General features: G+C 43.5%; 1 protein-coding gene across 1 annotated transcript in view; it reads left to right on the forward strand.

Moving 5' to 3' along the window:
- The window catches only part of ift140 (intraflagellar transport 140 homolog (Chlamydomonas)), a 218852-nt gene that overhangs the window by 72336 nt on the left and 125785 nt on the right, over positions 1-20731 (forward strand). The window contains exons 15-17 of the mRNA XM_059978862.1: positions 5957-6093; positions 11866-12028; positions 12941-13072. Of these exons, the coding sequence (XP_059834845.1) occupies positions 5957-6093; positions 11866-12028; positions 12941-13072 (432 nt within the window). The remainder of the gene's footprint in view (positions 1-5956; positions 6094-11865; positions 12029-12940; positions 13073-20731) is intronic.

Genomic DNA, 20731 nt, shown 5'->3' on the forward strand with positions numbered 1-20731 from the left:
CAGGGAGTTCACGGATAGTATGACCCAGCTGATGACAAACATTGAAAAACTGTCTTACTCTGTTGCATTAATAAAGCCCCTTGTTAAATGTATTAAAAATGCCTGCATCAGTATTATCTTGTATTTCCATATAATGTTACATTAGGATGTTACATATCTATTGTCAGAGAAGTACTTGCATAAATAGACCACCTTCATACGAGCAAGGACAGAAAACAGGGCAAAGTGAGTATACTTATTTATTCAATAAGTTATGGATCAAAGTATTTGGTGAGTACATTTCTAACTCTTCTGGCTTCAGTCTCGTTGCCATCTGTTCTGAAATTGTTTGGTTGCGTTCAAGAAAACAATGAAATGGCGCGCTGCCGTCAGCATCTGTTCCATCACATCATGACAGTGATTTTAGACTTCTCCGGTTACCCTGACCACACTGCTCCTTCAAAGTTACACACTCTGGAGGGCGTTTTAGAAAAGCTCCGTTTTCAGGGGAGGAAAACGCTGTTTTAGTGTGGATGGAGGGTCAAAACGAAGAGAAAAAGCTTGGGTTATGGATTTATCCAGTCTAGTGGGGAGATAACCTCAGATAGTAGTGAACACCTGCGTGGCTGTGCCCCTCAACAGTTACTCCATTTTGAGTACTATTGGGGGGGTGGGGGAACCTACCAGGGGAAGCAACAGTGGCCACGCCTCTGGCACTGAGTCTGGCCCTGTGGCTCAGAAGGGTAGGGAACTGAAGAGAAACAGATAGGTGATTCTCTTTAGTCAGAGGAACAGATGAGGCGATTCTGTGGACATAAAAAAGGAAACAGTGATGGTAGTTTGTCTCCCAGGTAACAGGATCCGAGATGTTTCTGAACACGTCCACAATATCCTGAAAACGGAGGATGAGCAGCCAGTACATATTGGTACCAACAACATGGGAAGAAAAAGGGAGGAAGTCCTGAAAAAAAATTACAGGGAGTTGGGAAGGAAGCTGAGAAGGAGGACGTCAAGCGTAGTAATCTTGGGATTACTGCCTGTGCCCCACAACAGTGAGGATAGGAATAGAATGAGGTGGCAGATAGATGCATGGCTGAAGGATTGGACCGGGGGCAGGGATTCAGATTTCTGAATAATTAGGACCTCTTTTGGGGCAGGTGGGACATGTACCAAAGGGACTGGTTGCACTTGAATCCAAGGGGGACCAATATCCTAGCGGGAGATTTGCTGGAGCTGTTGGGAGTGGTTTAAGCTATTATGGTAGGGGGATGGGAACCAGGATGATACAGCTGAGGATGGGCCAGGAAGTTTACAAGTTGATGATGGGTCTAACATGAATGTAAGGAAGGACAAGCCAATGATTGGGTACAAATGCAGGCAGAGCAAAGAATTAAATTGTACCACAGAGGCAAAATTCAAAAGGACAAAGAATACAGGACTGAACATACTGTATTTAAATGCGCGTAGCATTCGGAATAAGGTGGATGAACTTGTGGCACAATTAGAGATTGGTTGGTATGACATTGTGGGCATTACTCAGTTGTGGCTGAAAGAAGTCCATAGTTGGGAGCTTGAGATTAAAGGATATACTTTGTATCGAAAGGCATAGGTGGTGGTGTGGCTCTGTTGGTAAGAGATGGAATTACATCTTTTGAAAGAGGTGACATAGGGTCAGAGAATGTTGAACCTTTGTGGGTGGAGTTAAGTTGCAAGATTTAAGAAAACCATTATGGGAATCCTATATAGGCCTCCAAATAGTAGCCAAAATGTGGGGTTGAGATTGCAAAGGGAGCTGTAAAAAGTGTGTAATAAGGGTAATGACACAATTGTAATGGGGAACTTCAATATGCAAGGGGATTGGAAAAATCAGGTTGGTGTCAGATCGCAAGAAAGGGAATTTGTCAAGTGCCTACGAGATGGCTTTTTAGAGCAGCTTGTGCTTGATGTTTCCTGATTGATTAAGCAATATGGTAAGAAGGCAGGTGATGGGGTTGAGTGTGATCTGGGATCAGCCATGATGGAATGACGGAGCAGACTTGTGTACAATGTCCAGTGTATGTTACTCAAAATGGTTTCTTTGGTTTGTTAAGAGTAGGAATGCTTCTTTGTCTGATAAGTGTTTCTCTCGCAGTTGTTTAGCTTTAGACTTGCTGATATGGGGATTGTATTCATTTGTTAACCAATGGGGAATGTTATTTTGTTTTGTGAGGCTGGGAGCTTGGGGGTTTTCGTGGTCTTTTCAGGGGAGTCGGGAAGGAGACGCCGAGGAAGGTGGACATGTGCTGCACTGCTCGGTTGACCACTGGGATGGTCCCAGGTGCAAGGACGTGGAGGTCGGAGCAAAGTGACCAAGGGTCGAATGGTTTGATGGTTGAGCTCCAACGATGTGCAGTAAACTGACTGAACTTTGATCAGTTGGCACCTTTTACTTGTTCTTTTCTTTCATATATACTGTATTGCATAGTACTCTTTTAGTTTTAGTAAAATCTTTAAAGTGTATTTCATAACGGTATCTGGTGTGAGTTTGATACTGTGTGTGTGCATGCGGCATAAACTTGCTTCCCACAGCACCTGTGTGTACGGGAGGTGGGGTTGGTGAGTGGCTGGATCTCCTTTTCCCCTAGACGTATATCTAGGTTGGGTGAGTTGGGTGTTGGGTGAGTGTTACACTTGATAGGCTGAATGGCCTAATTCTGCTCCTATGTCTTATGGTTTTAAAACCGGGGGCATTGACTTAGGGTGAAAGGGGAAAGACTTAAAAGGTATCCAAGAGACAAGTTGAGCACACAGAAGGTGAAGAGTATATGGAATAAGCTGCCAGAGGAAGTGGTTCAGGTGGGTACAATAGTATCATTTAAGAAGCACTTGGATAGATACATGGTGGAGTGGGGCTTAGAGTGATATGGGCCGAACACAGGAAATTGGGACTAGCTGGTTGGACACCATTGTCAGCATGTATTTATTGGACCGAAAGCTCTATATCTGTGCTGCATTGCTTTGTGATGTATTGAAAAGCTTGCTTTCTTTAATAGCAATAAAGGTGGCCATGATCATCAAAGTGATGAAGAGAGTTATTGCAAGTGTGATGTAATTTTAAAGTGAAGAAGCCATTACCCAGATGTAGTGAGGAGAGAGGATCATGGCAAAAAAGGAAGCTGGAGAGGTCCTGGGCAAAGTGATTGGCAGGTGAGGAAAAGAGAAGAAGCAAGAGAGACCAGAGTGCAGAAATGAAGAAGAGGGAACATTTACCAGAAATTGGAGAACGTATTGGTCATGCCATCATGTTGGAGGCTACTTTCATTCTGGGCCCCAAATAGTCCTTCCAGGAGAGGCAGCATTTCCCCTGCAAATCTGTTGGGTCATTTGCTGTATTCAATGTTCCGGATGTGGCCTTCCCTACATTGGTGAGACCTAATGTAGATAAAGGGACTGCTTTGTCAAGTACCTTTGCTCCAACTGCAAAAAGTGGAATTTCCCTGTGCCCAACCATTTTAATTCCAATCCCCATTCCCATTCTGACATGTCAATCCATGGCCTCCTCTGCTGCCTCAATGATGCCATTCTCATGTTGGAGAAGCAACACCTCATATTCCATCTGGGTAACTTCCAACCTGATGGCATGAATATCAATTTCTCCAACTTATGGTAATTTTTCCCCTTTCCCCCTTCCCTCTTCTTCAATTCCCCAATCTGGCCCCCTCTTACCTCTTCACCTACCTAGCACTTACCGCTGGAACACTTCCTCCTTCACTTTCTCCCATGGTCCACTCTCCTCTCCTATCAGATTCATTTTTCTCCATCCCTTTATTTTTTCCACCTATAACCTCCCAGCTTTTTACTACGTCATGCTCTCTCACCCACCCACCTGGCTTTACCTATCACCTATATTGCCCTCTTTTCCCTCCCCCATCTTCTTATTCTGCCTTCTTCCCACCTCCTCTCCAGACCTGGTGAAGGGTCATAGCCTCAATCATTGACTGTTTATTCCTCTCCATTGATGCTGCCCGACCTGCTGAGTTCTTCCAGTACTTTGTGTGTGTGTGTGTGTGTGTGTGTGTGTGTGTGTGTGTGTGTGTGTGTGTGTGTGTGTGTGTGTTGCTCTGGATTTCCAGCATCTGTAGAATCTCTTGTGTTTTAAAAAAAATGTGTTGTAATCAGGTAGGAGATACAGAAGCCTGAAGGCCCACACTCAGCAATTCAGGAACAGCTTCTTCCTCTCTGCCATCCAATTTCTAAATGGACATTGAAGCTTTGGACACTACCTCACTTTTTTAATATAGAGTATTTCTGTTTTTTTGCACATTAAAAAAATCTATTCAATACATGTAATTGATTTACTTGTTTATTATGTTTTGTTTTATTTAATATTTTTTCTCTCTCTGCTAGATCATGTACTGCATTGAACTGATGCTGTTAAATTAACAAATTTCATGTCACATGCTGATGATAATAAACCTGATTCTGTAACTGTGAGATTCAGATGGAAGAATGAAATTAAAAACATACTAGAAACACTGAGTTAGCATCACGATAAGAGGTAAAACAGAGGTAACGTTGTAGTTGTGATACAAACAAGAAAGGCTAGTCTTGTTGAATTGTTGAGTCTGATATTAAAGTCGGAGTGGACTTTATTGTCAGATGCCCAAGTACATGTACACAGGTGCATTGGAAAAAGTTACAGCAACATCACAGCCACAGGCACCATTCACACAGAAAGCATAAATTAAGCATGAATTATACACCATTTTTAAAAAGAAAACAACATTAGAACAAAAAATAAACTCCTTTCCTGATAAATGTGGTCATAGTTTTATTAAAATGTAGAGATTGGGGGTTTTCTGATTGGTTTAAGAACCAAATGGTTGAAGGGAAATTGTCTTTCTAGAACCTGGTGTGTGGGACTTCAGGCTTCTGTACCTTCTGCCCGATGGCATGGCATGAATAGTGGGGATCTTTGATGGTTGCCTTCATCAGGCAGTGCCCTCTGTAAGTATCACCGGTGGGAGTGGGGAAGTCCCAAAGTCTCAGATATTGCAATGTACCAAGACAGAAGTTCATGTATTGTTCCTTGGGCTTGCTTTGGGCTTTGTTGTCACAGGCGGAGAGATGAGAATAGGAATGAGATGGAGAATTAAACTGACAAACAAGTTTGGGGTGAGTGGGATCTTTGGTTACGCTGGCTATTTTACTGAGTACCACCTATGCTGTCTCTGCTAAATCCTTCACATTCAAGGAATAAGGAAACATCGTGAGCATTGAGCTAAGTCACATGGTTCTGTTGGGCAGATGACACAGTTCACATGCATTGAACCAGATTCCTGAAATAGAATGTGTATTTCAACTTGTCTCATGAGAAAATTTTATCAGCAGACAGCAAATGATTCTCAGAGACTTTTTGTAAAAGTGCAAAATTCCCACTGACTCCCGCAATTCCTTGGTTCTGCTAAAAGTGGGGAAGGAACATTATGGATGGCTTTGGGAACCTGTAGTCCACACATTGGATGCAATTATAAGCCCGACTTAAACAGTGAATGGAATGCACCCTCCTCAAATCATCCACCTCCCCATCCTATCCACATAGCCTGCCGAATCCGTGGAAGATTCTGAGGTTCAGTTCCTGCTGCTGTCTGTAAGGAGTTTGTACATTCTCCGATGACCACATGGGTTTCCTCTGGGTGCTCGGACACGTGGGTCAGGGTCAGTGGGTTGTGGGCATACCATGTTAGCACCGGAAGCGTGGCGTCACTTGCAGGCTGCTCGGCACAACCCTTGTTGATTTGATTTGATGCAAACAACGCATTTCACTCTGTTTTGATGTATGTGTGACAATAAAGCTGATTTTGAATAATCAGAGTAATCTTGTCACAGTTAGCTGCATTCCGGGTCACCTGATGAACTTTGGTAATGTTTTTCTTGGAGCTTTTGCCAGAATCTGCCCTTCTGAAATACCAATAAGTTTTGCTGATGTTCCCCATAGGCAAATGGCTGCCCGGGTTCCAGGGTCTTTTTCTATGATGTGGAGACTGATACAGTAAACTACTTTGACTTTGAAACTGGCAAGCCAAGCAATGAAAACTGTTCCATGCCTCGTTTGGAAGAGAGTGATATAGAAAAGTAAGTATGTTTGAAGGTGTTGCTGCCTGAGAGGGAAATTAATTCTGCCAGGCATTGGAAGCTTAAGGCTGTACAAGGATTGTTTATTAATGGTATTTCTTGCACAGAAGCAGAATCAGGTGTAATATCGCCGGCATATGTTGTGAAATGTGTTGTTTTGTGGCAGCAGTGCATTGCGATACATAATTTAAAAACTAAAAATTACAACAATAAATAAATTTATTTATTTATTTATATAAATAAAGTAAATAGGGCAAAAAAAAAGTGAGGTAGTGTTCATGGGTTCATTGCCCGTTCAGAAATCTAATGGCGGACAGATAGAAGCTGTTCCTGAAACGTTGAGTGTGTGTCTTCAGGTTCCTGTGCCTCTTCCTTGATGGTAGCAGTGAGATGAGGGCATATCCTGGGTGATGGGGGCTTAATGATAGATGCCACCTTTTTGAGGTCTGAAGGAAGTGATGAGTTGGAGGATTACAATGAGTGACATATTGGGGTGGAGGGAGGTGGTTTACTTGTGCAGTGAAGTAGAGTTTGTTTTATACCACAGGTGACTTCTAAGCATGAGACTGGAGTCACAACTCTGTAGGTCAGGTCGTTCAGGTATCTGTGATTTTTAAAAATCGTTTGGATGAGAAGGTCTCACACACACACATACACACACACACACACTGTTGGAAGAACTCAGCAGGTCAGGTAGTGTCTGTGAAGTTTATAAATCATTTGGACGAGAAGGTCACACACACACACACACACACACACACACACACACACACACTGTTGGAAGAACTCAGCAGGTCAGGTAGTGTCTGTGAAGTTTATAAATCATTTGGATGTGAAGGTCACGCACTGTTGGAAGAACTCAGCAGGTCAGGTAGTGTCTGTGGAGAGCAGTGAAGAGAATGAAAGGTTCCTGATGAAAGGTTTCAGCCCAAAACATTTGCTTTGTGCCTGACCTGCACAATTCCTCAAGCATTTTATGTGTGTTCCTCTGGATTTCCGGCATCTGCAGATGTAGAATCATGTGTGGGGAAAAAATGGGTGGGTTTGTAATAAACAAGAGAAAGTCTGCTGATGCTGGAAATCCAAAGCTACACACAGAAAATGCTGGAGGAACTCAGCAAGTCAGGCAGCTTGGAAAAGTAGAGGAAGGAGGCTAGCTAGAAGGTGATAGGTACAGCCAGGAGTGTGGGAAAGGTACAGGGCTGGAGAAGAAGGAATCTGATAGGAAAGGTGAGTGCACAATAGGAGGGAGGGAAAGGAAGTGGTAGGTAGGTGAGAAGAGGTAAAAGGTCTGTGGGGAGTAGAAGAAGAGGGGCGAGGGAGGGAACAATTTTTTGACCAGAAGGAGAAACCGATATTTGACAAGGACCCCACAAGAGACTCATCCAGAAAGTCATGAGGCATGGGATCAGTGGAACCTTGGCTGTTTGGATAAAAAATTGGCTTACAGGAGAAAGCAGAGTGTAGTAGTGGAAGGGAAGTATTCTGCCTGGGGGTCAGTGACTAGTGGAGTGTTGCAAGGATCTGTCCTGGGACCCCTGCTCTTTGTGATTTTTATAAATGACCTGGATGAAGAGGCGGAAGGATGGGTGAGTAAGTTTGCGGTTGACACGAAGATTGGAGGAGTTGTGGATGGAGCTGTAGGTTGTCAAAGGTTACAAGAGGATATAGACAGGGTGCAAAGTTGGGCAGAAAAGTGGCAGATGGAGTTCAATCTGGACAAGTGTGAGGTGATGCATTTTGGAAGGACAAACCAGAAGGCTGAGTACAGGGTTAATGGTTGGTTACTTAAGAGTGTGGATGAACAAAGGGACCTTGGGGTTCAAATCCATATATTCCTCACGGTCGCTGCACAGGTTGTTAGGATAGTTAAGAAGGCCTATGGGATGCTAGGCTTTAATAGGGGGATTGAGTTCAAGAGTAGAGGGGTCATGTTGCAGCTCTACAAATCTCTGGTGAGACCGCCCTTAGAGTATTGTGTTCAGTTCTGGTCACCTCATTAGAGGAAGGATGTGGATGCTATGGAGAGGGTGCAGAGGAGATTTACCAGGATGTTGCCTGAATTGGAAAACAAGTCTTATGAGGCAAGGTTAGCAGAGCTGGGACTTTTCTCTTTGGAGCGTAGAAGAATGAGAGGGAACTTGATAGAGGTCTACAAGATTATGAGAGGCATAGATAGGGTGGATAGTCAGTCCCTTGTTTCCCAGGGCACCAATAGCAAACACCAGAGGGCATATGTACAAAATTAAGGGAGGGAAGTTTAGGGGAGACATCAGGGGTAAGTTTTTTTTACACAGAGGGCTGTGAGTGCCTGGAATGACTTGTCAGAGATGGTGGTGGAGGCTAAAGCATTAGGGGTATTTAAGAGCCTCTTGGACAGGCACATGGATGAAAGTAGAATAGAGGGTTACAGGGTAGTGTGGGTTTTGTACTTTTTTTTAAGGATTATATGGGTCGGCACAACATCGAGGGCTGAAGGGCTTGTACTGTGCTGTAAGTACTGTAGTGTTCTAGTGATATTCATATCATCAGGCCAGCTGGAATATAAGGTAACACACACAAAATGCTGGAGGAACTCAGCAGGCCAGGCAGCATCTATGGGAAAGAGGACAGTCGACATTTAAGGTTGAGACCCTTTGGCAGGATTGGAGCAAAAAAGATGAGTGGGTTTAAAAGGAGGAGAGAAACACCAAATGATAAGTGAAACCAGGTGGGGGAGGAAAGAAGTAAAGAACTGGGAAGTTGATTGGTGAAAGAGATACAGGGCTGGAGAAGGAGGAATCTGACAGGCCATGGAAGGCAGAAGAGGGGAGGGGGGGCACCAGAGGGAGGCGATGGGTAGGCAAAGAGATGAGGTGAGAGAAGGAAAAGGGGATGGGGAATGGTGAAGTGGGGGCATAACAGGAAGTTTGAGAAATCAATGTTCATACCATCAGGTTGGAAGCTGCCAGACAATATAAGGTGCTGTTACTCTGACCTGAGTGTGGTCTCATCACGATAGTAGAGGAGGCCATGGATTGACATATGGGAATGGGAAGTGGAAATAAAATTGGTGACCATCCAGAGATCCCGCTTCTTCTGGCAGACTGAGCAGGGTGCTTGGCGAAGCAGTCTCACCCATATACAGGAGGCCACACTGGGAACACCAGACACAGTATATGACCCCAACAGACTCACAGGTGAAGTGTCACCTCAGCTGGAAGGACTGTTTGGGGCCCTGAATGGTAGTGAGGGAGGAGGTGTATGGGCAGGTTCAGCACTTATTCCGCTTTGCAGGAGGGAGATCGATGGGGAGGGATGAATGGACAAGGGAATCACATTGGGTGTGATCCCTGCAGAAAGCGGGAAGTTGGGGGGAAGAGAAGATGTGCTTGGTGGTGGGATCCCATTGGAGATGGCAGCAGCTCCAGAGAATAATGACACAGGGGCTGGTGGGGTGGCACATGAGGACAGGAAGAAACCTATCCCTGGTAGGGTAGCAGTTGGATGGGGTAAGAGCAGATGTGCATGAAATGGAAGAGATGTGGTTGAGGGCAGTGTTGTTGGTGGAGGAAGAGCAGACTCTGAAAGAATTAAGAGAAGAGGATGACATTTTTACAAGTAACAAGGTGGGAAGACGTGTAGCCCAAGTAGCTGTGAGTGCCCGTGGGTTTGTAATAGATATCAGTATATAAACTGTCTCCAGAGATAGAGACAGAGAGATCAAAAAAGGGGAGGGAGGTGTTAGAAATTCGAGGGCAGAGTGGAAGTTGGAGGCAAAGTTGATGATGTTGACGAGCTCAGCATGGGTGCAGGAAGCAGCAGCAATGCAGTCATGGATGTAGTGTAAGAAAAGCTGGGGAGTGATATCGGTATAGGCTTGGAACATAGACTGTTCCATGTAGCCGACATACAGGCAGGCACAGCTGGGACCCATACAAGTGCCCATGGCTCCACATTTTGTTTGAAAGAAATGGGAAGAGCCAAAGGAGAAATTATTAAGGGTGAGAACAAGTTCTATTAGATGGAGGTGAGTGGTGATGGAGGGGAACTGGTTGGGTCTGCTGTGTAGAAAGAAACAGAGAGTTTTGAGGCGGATTGGGACTGGACATCCATAGTGGGAAAAAAAATGATGGGGACCAAGGACTTGAAATCATTGAAAAGATCCAGAGGGTGTGAAGCGTAAAGGACATAGGTAGGAAGAAACTGAATTGGGGGGGGGGGGGTGGGAAGAGAGTTGAAGTATGCAGATATTAGTTCAGTGGGCAGGGGCAGGAACAAGCTGAAACAATGGTCTACTTGGACAAGCAGGTTTGTGCATCTTGGGTAGGGGGTAGAAATGTGGGAACTAAGAGGTTAGTGGCAGTGGATGTGAGATGTAAGGTGTTGCTCCTCCTCCCTGAGGGTGGCCTTATCTTGGCACAAGAGGAGGCCATGGACTACCATTTTGGTCTGGGAATAGGAATCAGAATTAAAATATTTGGCCACTGGGGAGTTCTGCTTTTGGCAGATGGAGCTGGGATGCTCAACGAAACAGTCCCCCAATTTATGACGGTTCTCGCCAATGTAGAAGTGACTGAACACAATAGATGACCCTGGCAGATTTGCAGATTTACAGATGACACAAAGTTTCATCTGGGTTAGTAAGTTGGTAGATGGCACTGAGGTCGGTGGTCTTGTGGTTAGTTTGTCATGGATTATAAAAAAGATACAGCCAGGATACAGAAACACAAGAGATGAAGGGTCTTAGCCTGAAACATTAATTCTTTACTCCCCTCCATAGATGCCGCTTAATTTGCTGAATTTGTCCATTGTTTTGTGTATATTGCTCTAGATAGGGCGCAGGGCTGGACAGAGAAATGGCAGATCGAGTTCAATCCAGAAATATGTGAATTGATGCATTTTAGAAGATCAGACTTGAAGATGGTGTACAAGGTTAATGCCAGGATTCTTAGCAGTGTGGAGGAACAGGGGATTCTGGGATACTAGTCCATAGATCCCTCAAAGTTACCACATAAGTGGATAGAATGGTTAAGTAGGTGTATGATGCATTAGCCTTCATTAGTTAGGGGATTGAGTTGAAAAGCTACAAGGTAATGTTGCAGCTCTATAAAGCTCTGGTGAGACCACACTTGGAATATTGTGTTCTTTCTGGTCACCTCATTTTAGGAAGGATGTGGAGGCTTTAGAGAGAGTTCAGAGCAGATTTAACAGGATGCTGACTGGGCTAGTGTCTGATGCAGAAAGGTTTAGTGAGCTAGGGCTTTCCATTTTTAGTAAAGGAGGATGAGAGGTGACTTGATAGAGGTGTTACAAGGTTATGAAAGACACAGATAGAGTGAACATCTAGCACCTTTTTTCCAGAGTGGCAATGACAAATACCAGAGGACGTCCTTTTAAGGTGAGCGGAGGAAAGTTTAGGAGAGAGGTCAGAGGTGGGTTTTTTTACAGAGAGTGATAAGTAGCTGGAATGTGTTGCTTGAGATGGTGGTAGTGGCTCATATAAAAGGGAGATTTAAGAGTCTCTGAGATGGGCACATGAGTGAAAAACAAATGGAGGGGTATGTACTGGGTAGGTTGGAAAGGTTACATTGATCATGGAGTTAGTTTATATAGGTCAGCACAACAACTTGAGCCAAAGGATTTGAACTGTGGATATTGTTCTATATTCAATGGGGCTAGTTTCCATTTGACCATCTATGTATAATATTGCAGCAACTAAGAGCTCATTAACTAATCAAACACAGCCAAAAGCACTTCAGTCATGTGTGGAACATGTGATTAAATCTGCAGAGGACTTTCTGAGATGCACAAGTTGATGGGTCGCTATCCAACCAGTCACTTCTGGGATCAGAATGAACCCAAACTGTTTGTGTGCGAGGCATCTTTGGCTGCTTCAACAACAAGGCAGGCAAACATTACTGCCAGCATGGAGACCAGTTCCACAGAGTGCAAGGTAGGTACCTGACTACAGCATCATGGAATAATTCCAGTGACTTTCTCTTTCTCTTTCTCTTTCTCTTTCTCTTTCTAACATATAGTAATCACGAGGTTAAATTCCATGAAGATTGCTGAAGGTTTTGATATGAAACGTGGTTAGCATCCATGTAGTAAATCAAATAAGCTGGATATTTGGAGAGAAGCTTCAATTTTGAAGTTTTACATCAGAACCTTTGGTAATGTATTTGGGTGGTTTGAAAGGTAGAGTCACAGAGCACTACCGCACAGAAATAGACCTTTTGGCCTATCTAGTATGTGCTAAAGTGATATTCTGCTGGTCCAATTGACCCGAGTCTGGACCATAGCCCTCCATACCCCTCCCATCCATGAACGTCTCCAAAAGTCTCTTAAATGTTGAAATTGAACTCCCATTCACATTTTGCACAGGCAGCTTGTTTCAAAGTTGCACTACACTCTGAGAGAAGTAGTTCCCCCTTAAATATTTCACCTTTTGCTCTTAACCCATGACCTCTGGTTCTACTTTCATCCAACCTCAGTGGAAAAATTCTACTTGCATTTACCCTTTCTATACTCTTAATTTTATATACCTCAGTCAAATCTCTCCTCATTTTCCTTGGCTCCAGAGAATAAAATCCTAACCTATTCAACCTTTCCCTATAACTCAGGTCCTGAAGTCCCAGCAACATCCTTGTAAATTTTCTCTGTTCTTTTTCAATCTTATTAATATCTGTAACGCAGGAAGATTCTGTTGTGATAGTAGTGATTGCTCTGTGTGATTGCTAGTGATAGCTCTCCTAATGATACCGCACCTTTGTTTGTAGATGACCCACTCTCAGTTTACAACAAATCAAACCTTCACGTTGTGCTGTTTTAACTTGTTTCCTGTTGCACACTCTTATTCCAACAGGTGGATGTCATGGTGATATCATTCTTCAGCACACAGGAACATGGCCTCTTGCTGCAGGACATTTTTCCCAAGATGGAATCCCATGAGGCTTTGCTGGGCCTAGAGGTCCCGTATTATTATTTCTCCAAAAAGGTAAGGAGAAGGGCCCAACTCTTAACAAAGTCCACCTAATAATTTATATGCACTTCACCTTCACAAAAATATTCAGATGTTTCAAATGGCTTCTATGTAGGAAATCCCACAGGATCAGGGATGACTTACTTCAGCCTTAGATTTTGGAGGTTCATGTGAGATGAATATGGAAACTGTAAACTCTGGTCATAAGACCTATGAGCAGGAAAAGGCCATTCAGCCCATTGAATCTGCTCCACCCTTCGATCATGTTTGATTTACTATCCATTTCAATGTCATTTGACACCTTGACCAATCAAAAATCTATCAACTTTCACTTTAAATATACCCAATGATTTTGCCTCCACAGTCATATGTGGCATTGAATTCCACAGATTCGCCATCCTTTGGCTAAGACCATAGACTATAAGACCACGCGATATAAGAGCGGCATGAGGCCATTTCGCCCATTATGTCTGCTCCGCCATTTCATCGTGGTTGATCCAATTTTCCTCTCAGCCCCAATCTTCTCCTCATTTCCTTTCAGGCCTTGACCAATCAAAAATCTATCAACTTCTACCTTAAAGGGACATAAAGGCTTGGCTTCCACAGCTGTCCCTGGAAAATAATTCCATAGATTCATCACTCTGTGCCTAAAGAAATTCCTCTTCATCTCCGTTCTAAAAGGATGCCCTTCTATTCTGAGGTTGTGTCCTCTGGCAACCTGTGCCAACCAGCCGAAAGTATTCAAGGATATTTTCAACCTCTCACTACTATGGGCAAAAGTTCCCACTTGCTTCAAAGAGGCAACAATTATACCAGTGCCTAAGAAGAACAATGTGAGCTGTCTTAACGACTATTGCCTGGTAGCACTCACATCTACAGTGATGAAATGCTTTAAGAGGTGGGTCATGACTAGACTGAACTCTTGCCTCAGCAAGGACCTGGACCCATTGCAATTTGCCTACCATCACAATGGCAGATGCAATCTCAGTGGCTCTTCACACGGCTTTAGACCACCAGGACAACATAGACAGCTATGTCAGGATGCTGTTCATCGACTACAGCTCAGCAATTTAATACCATCATTCCCAGAATTCTGATTGAGAAGTTACAGAATCTGGGCCTCTGTACCTCCCTCTGCAATTGGATCCTAGACTTCCTAACCAGAAGACTTCAGATTGACATCTCCTTCTCGCTGACAATCAACACTGGTGCACCTCGGGTGTGTGCTTAACCCACTGCTCTGTTCTCTTTATACCTGTGACTGTGTGATTAGGCATAGCTCAAATACCATCTATAAATTTGTTGGTTGAAGCTCAGATGGAGACGAGAAAGCATATAGGGACAAGATATGCGGAGAAATTACTTTAGTCAGAGGGTGGTAAATCTGTGGAATTTGTTCCAACGAACGGCTGTGGAGGCCAAATGATTGGGTGTATTTGAGGCAGAGATAAATAGGTTCTTGACTAGTCAGGGCATCAAAGGGTATGGGGTGAAGACAGGGGAGTGGGGATGACTGGAAGAATTGGATCAGCCCCATGATTGAATGGCAGAGCAGACTGGACGGGCCAAATAGCCTACTTCTGCTCCTATATCTTATGGTCTTATGATATGCCAACTAGTGGAGTGGTGTTGTAGCAACAACTTTGCACTCAACATCAGTAAGACGAAAGAGCTGATTGTGGACTTCCAGAAGACTAAGCCAAAGGAACACATACCAATTCTCATAGAGGTATCAGAAGTGGAGAGAGTGAGCATTTGAAGTTCCTGAATGTCAAGATCCCTGAGGACCTAACCTGGTCTCAGCACATCAATGCAGTTATAAAGGAGGCAAGACAGTGGCTATACTTCATTAGGACATACAAACAAGCTAGATGAACTCAGCAGGTTGGGCAGCATCTGTTGAAATGAGCAGTCAACGTTTCGAGCCGAGACCCTTTGTCAGGACCCTTCATTAGGAGTTTGAAGAGATTTGGTATGTCAACAAATACACTCAAAAGCTTCTATAGTTGTTCCATGAAGAATGTTCTGACAGGCTGCATCACTTGTCTGGTATGGAGGGGCTACTGAACAGGACCAAAAAGAATCTGCAGAAAGTTGTAAATCTAGTCAGTTCCATCTTAGGTACTAGCCTACAAAGTACCCAGGACATCTTCAGGGAGCGATGTCTCAGAAAGGCAGCATCCATTATTGAGGACCCCCAGCACCCAGGGCATGCCCTTTTCTCATTGTTACCATCAGGTAGGAGGTACAGAAGCCTGAAGGCACACACTCAGCGATTCAGGAACAGCTTCTTCCCCTCTGCCATCCGATTCCTAAATGGACATTGAACCCTTGGACACTACCTCACTTTTTTAATATATATTATTTCAGTTTTTGCACAATTTTTCTATTCAATATATGTTACTGTAGTTGATTTACTTACTTATTTCTTTTTTTTTCTTCCTCTGTATTTTGTGTTTACATTGAACTGCTGCTGTTGCTAAGTTAATAAATTTCAGGACATATGCTGGTGATAATAAACCTGATTCTTATTCTGGTCTTAGACTCTCCCACCATAGGAAACATCCTCTCCGCATCCTCTCTGTTGAGGCTTTTCACCATTCGATAGATTTCAGTGAGGTCACCCCTCATTCTTCTGAATTCTAGTGAATACAGGCCCAGACCCATCAAGTGCTCTTCATATGACAAGCCATTCAATCTTGGAATAATTTAAGTGAACCTCCTTTGAACCCTCTGCAGTCTCAGTACCTCCTTTCTCAGATAAGGGGCCCAAAACTGCTTACAATACTACAAGTGAGACCTCAGCAATGCTTTATAAAGTTTCAACATTACACCCTTGCTTTTATATTCTAGTCCTTTTGAAATGAATACTAGCATTACATTTTCCTTCCTCACCACAGATTTTACCTGCAAATTAACCTTTAGGGAATTGTACACAAGAACTCCAAAGTCTCTTTGCACCTCAGTTTTTGTGTATTTTCTCTCCATTTCAAAAATAGTCAACCCTTTCATTTCTTCTACCAAGGTGCATAACCATATACTTCCTGATACTGTATTCCATCTGCTATTTCTTTGTCCATTTTCTTAATCTGTCTAAATCCTTCTATAGCTCCTTTACTTCATCAAAACTGCCTGCCTGTCCACCTATCTTCATACCGAAGAGATATGTCAGGCAAGATTTGCCCTTGAGGAAACCATGCAGACTATGGCCTATTTTATCATATGCCTCTAAGTACTCTGAGACCTCATCCTTGTTAACTGACTTGTGTAGGCACAGGACTTCAGATTCCTGGATCATAGGGGCCTGTTCTGGGGAAGGTATGACCTATACAAAGAGGATGGGTTACACCTGAACCCAAAGGGGTCTAGTATCCTAGCGGGCAGGTTTAATAGAGCTGTTAGGGAGGGTTTAAACTAATTTGGCAGGGGGATGGGAACCAGAGTGATAGGGCTGAGGAAGGGGAAAACAGAAATAAATCAAACAGTGTGGAACAGAGATGATAGAAAGGACAGGCAGAAAATGGAGCATAATCACAGCCAGTGGGATGAGTTACAGGGCAATAGAGGCGTGGTGCAGTTAAAACAGTAAACAAATACTGGACTGAAAGTGTTATATTTGAATGCATGCAGCATAAGAAATAAAATGGGCGATCTTGAAATTCAGCTACAGATTGGCAAGAATAACGTTGTGGCCATCTCTGAAACTTGGCTAAAGGATGGCTGCCATTGGGAGCTGAATGTCCAAGGATATACAGTGTATTGGAAAGATAGGTTAGTAAGCAGAGGGGGTGGTGTGGCTCTGTGTATAAGAAATAATATTAAATCATTAGAAAAGGATGACATAGGACCAGAAGGTGTAGAGTCTCTGTGGGTTGAGTTAAGAAATGGCAAGGGTAAAAGGACCCTAATGGTAGTTGTATATGGGCCTCCAAACAGCAGCCGGGATGTGGATTACAAATTACAGCAGGAGGTAGAAAAGGCATGACAGAAAGGCAATGCCATGGATAATCGTTGGGGATTTTAACATGAAAGTGGATTGGGAAAACCAGGCCACTACTGGACCTTGAGAGAGAATTTATGGAATGTCTAAGGGATGGCTTTTTAACAGCTTGTTGTTGAGCTCACTTGGGGATCGGCTGTGCTGGATTGGGTGTTGTGCAATGATCTGCAAGTGATAAGAGAGCTAAAGGTTAAGGAACCCTTAGGGAACAGTGGTCACAATATGATCGAGTTCACATTGAAATTTGAGAAGGAGAAACTAAATTCCAGTGAGTCGGTATTTCAGTGGAATAAAGGAAATTACAATAGCATGAGAGGGGAACTGGCCAAAGTTGACTGGAAAGGGACACTAGCAGGAAGGACAACAGAGCAGCAATGGCTGGAGTTTCTGCAAAAAATGAGGGAAGTGCAAGACAGATATATTCCAAATAAGAAGAAGTTTTTGAATGGAAGAAGGACACTACCTTGGCTGACAAATGAAGTCAGAGCCAAAGTAAAAGCAAAAGAGAGGGCATACAAGGAAGCCAGAGTTAGTGGGAAGAAAGAGGATTGGGAAATTGTTTAAAAATTTGCAGAATGAAACTAAGAAGGTCATTAGGAAGGAAAAGATGAATTATGGAAGGAAGCTGATGACTAATATCACAGAAGATACTAAAAGCTTTTTAAGTACATAAAGGGTAAAAGAGAGTTGAGGGTAGATATAGGACCAATAGAAAATGATGCTGGAGATATGGTAATGAGAGACGAAGATATGGCAGAGGAACTGAATGTGTATTTTGCATCGGTCTTCTCAGTGGAAGGCATCGGCAGTATATCGGACAGTCAAGAGTGTCAAGGAAGTGAAGCTTGTGCGGTGAAAATTATGACTGATAAGGTGCTCAGGAAGCTTAATGATCTGAGGGTGCATAAATCTTCTGGGGCTGATGGAATCCGTTGGGTTCTGAAGGAAGTAGCTACAAAGATTGGGGAGGCATTAACAATGATCTTTCAAGAATTGATAGATTCTGGCATTATACCAGATGATTGGAAAATTGCAAATGTTACTCTGCTGTTTAAGGGTGGGAGACAGCAGAAAGGAAACTATAGACTTGTTAGCCTGACATCAGTGGTTGGGAAGTTGTTGGAATCGATAGTTGGGGATGAGATTACGGATTACCTGGAGGCACATGACAAGATAGGTCAGAGCCAGCATGGTTTCCTGAAAGGAAAATCCTGCCTGACTAACCTACTGCAATTTTTTGAGTCAATTACAAGTAGGGTAGACAAAGGAGATGCAGTGGATTTGGCATATTTAGATTTTCAGAAGGCCTTTGTTAAGGTGCCGCACATGAGGCTGCTTAGCAAGATAAGAGCCCATCGAATTATAGGGAAGTTACTAGCATGGGTGGAGCATTGGCTGATTGGCAGAAAACAGAGAGTGGGAATAAAGGGATCCTATTCTGGCTGGCTGGCAGTTACCAGTGGAGTTCCAGAAGGGTTAGTGTTGGGACTGCTGCTTTTTATGATGTATGTCAATGACTTGGACTACGGTATTAATGGATTTGTAGCTAAATTTGCTGATGATACAAAGATAGGTGGAGGAGTGGGTCGTGTTGAGCAAACACAGAGCCTGCAGAAACTTAGATAGTTTAGGGGAATGAGCAAAGAAGTGTTTAGGTGGGGAGAGAATTCAAAATGGAGAGATGCAAGGGGACTTTGGAGTCCTTGTGCAGGACACCCTGAAAGTTAACCTCCAGGTTGAGTCAGTGGTGAAGAAGGTGAATGCAATGTTGGCATTCATTTTTGGAGGTATAGAATATAAGAGTAGGGATGTGATGTTGAGGCTTTATGAGGCACTCGTGATACCACACTTGGAGTATTGTGTGCAGTTTTGAGCCCCTTATTTTAGAAAGGATATACTGACATTGGAGAGGGTTCAGAGAAGATTCACGAGAATGATTCCATGAATGAAAGGGTTACTGTATGAGGAACATCTATCAGCTCTTGGGATGTATTCCCTGGAGTTCAGGAGGATGAGGGGGTGTGTGGAATGGGCTGCTGCTGATGATGGTGGAGGCGGATACGATAGGGTTTTTTAAGAGACTCCTGGTAGGTACATGGAGCTTAGAAAAATAGACGGCTATGGGTAACCCTAGGTGATCTCTAAAGTAAGTACATGTTCGGCACAGCTTTGTGGGCCAAAGAGCCTGTACTGGGCTGTAGGTTTTTTATATTTCTAAACATTCTGAATGTTAAACGGACTGAGCAGATTAGATATGGCGAAGTTATTTCCTGTGGTACGGGAGTCTAAGACAAGAGGGTATGACTTCAGGTTTGATTGACGTCCATTTAGAACAGAGATGCAGAGAAATTAGTTTAGTCAGAGGGTGGTAAATCTGTGGAAATTGTTGCTACAAGGGGCTGTGGAGGCCAAGTTTTTGGGTGTATTTAAGGCAGAGATTGATGGGTTCTTGATTAGCCAGGGCATCAAAGGGTATGGGGAGAAGGCAGGGGAGTGGGGATGACTGGAAGAATTGGATCAGCCCATGATTGAATGGCAGAGCAGACTCAATGGGCCGAATGGCCTACTTATGCTCCTATGTCTTGTGGCCTTATAGTCTTATAGAAACCATTCTGAGCTTGATTAATTTTATCATTAGCCTCCTAGTACCTCGAAACGTCTTCCTTAATAATAGACTCCAACATTTTCCGAACACTGAGGTTAGGTTAACTGGCCTATAATTTCCTTTCTTTTGCCTTCCTCCTTTCTTAAAGAGTGGAATGACATTTGCAAGCTTCTAGTTCTCTGTGACCATACCAGAATCAAGTTATTCTTGAATGATCACGAGCAATGCAACCGTTATCTCTTCAGCAGCCTCTGTCAAGTCTCTGGAATGCGGTTCATCTGGTCCAGGTGACTTATGTACCTTAAGACCTTTGAGTTTACCTCGCACTTTTTCTTTTGTACTAGCAATGGCACTCATGCCAACTCCCTAACCTCACGGACCTCTGGCACACTGCTGGTGTCTTACACAGGGAAGACTGATGCAAAGTACCCATTAAGTTCATCTGCCATTTCTTTGTCCCCCATTACTACCTCAGCAACATCATTTTCCAGTGGTCCTCCCCATTTCTCTCTCTCCAACTGAAAAAACTAAGTCACAATAAATAGACAAGCACAATCAACCTAAGCTTATAACACACAAATAACTGCACTTTGCATATCTTTATTGAACACATTGTTTAATCATTCAGAGTCCAGGCTGGAAAAGTATGTAAACCCTTATATTTAATAAATGGTTGAACCTCCTTTAGCAGCAATAACCTCCAGCAAACATTTCCTGCAGCTGCTGATGAGACTTACACCAGGGCAAGGAGGAATTTTAGATCATTCCTCCATACAAAACTGTTTCAGTTTATCTATCATCATGGACTCACCTTCACCACTGAGCAGGTGAGAAGGGCTCTGGGGAAACTGAAGCATTGAGACTGGGTAGTGTGAGCCTCAAGGTCCTGAAGGAGTGTGCTGAGCAGCTGTGTGGCACTTCCATTGTATTCTGGATAATTTGACGTTAGGAATATTAAGCCTGCACTGCTCCCTGTTACTACTACAATTACCTTGGGGCACACCAACACAGAGTCTGTGTGTAAAAGGGCCTGCTTCACCTTTCCTTCCTGAGGTCCTCTGGAGTGTGC

This window comes from Hypanus sabinus, chromosome 9 (genome assembly GCF_030144855.1).
Source record: "Hypanus sabinus isolate sHypSab1 chromosome 9, sHypSab1.hap1, whole genome shotgun sequence".
Taxonomy (NCBI): domain Eukaryota; kingdom Metazoa; phylum Chordata; class Chondrichthyes; order Myliobatiformes; family Dasyatidae; genus Hypanus; species Hypanus sabinus.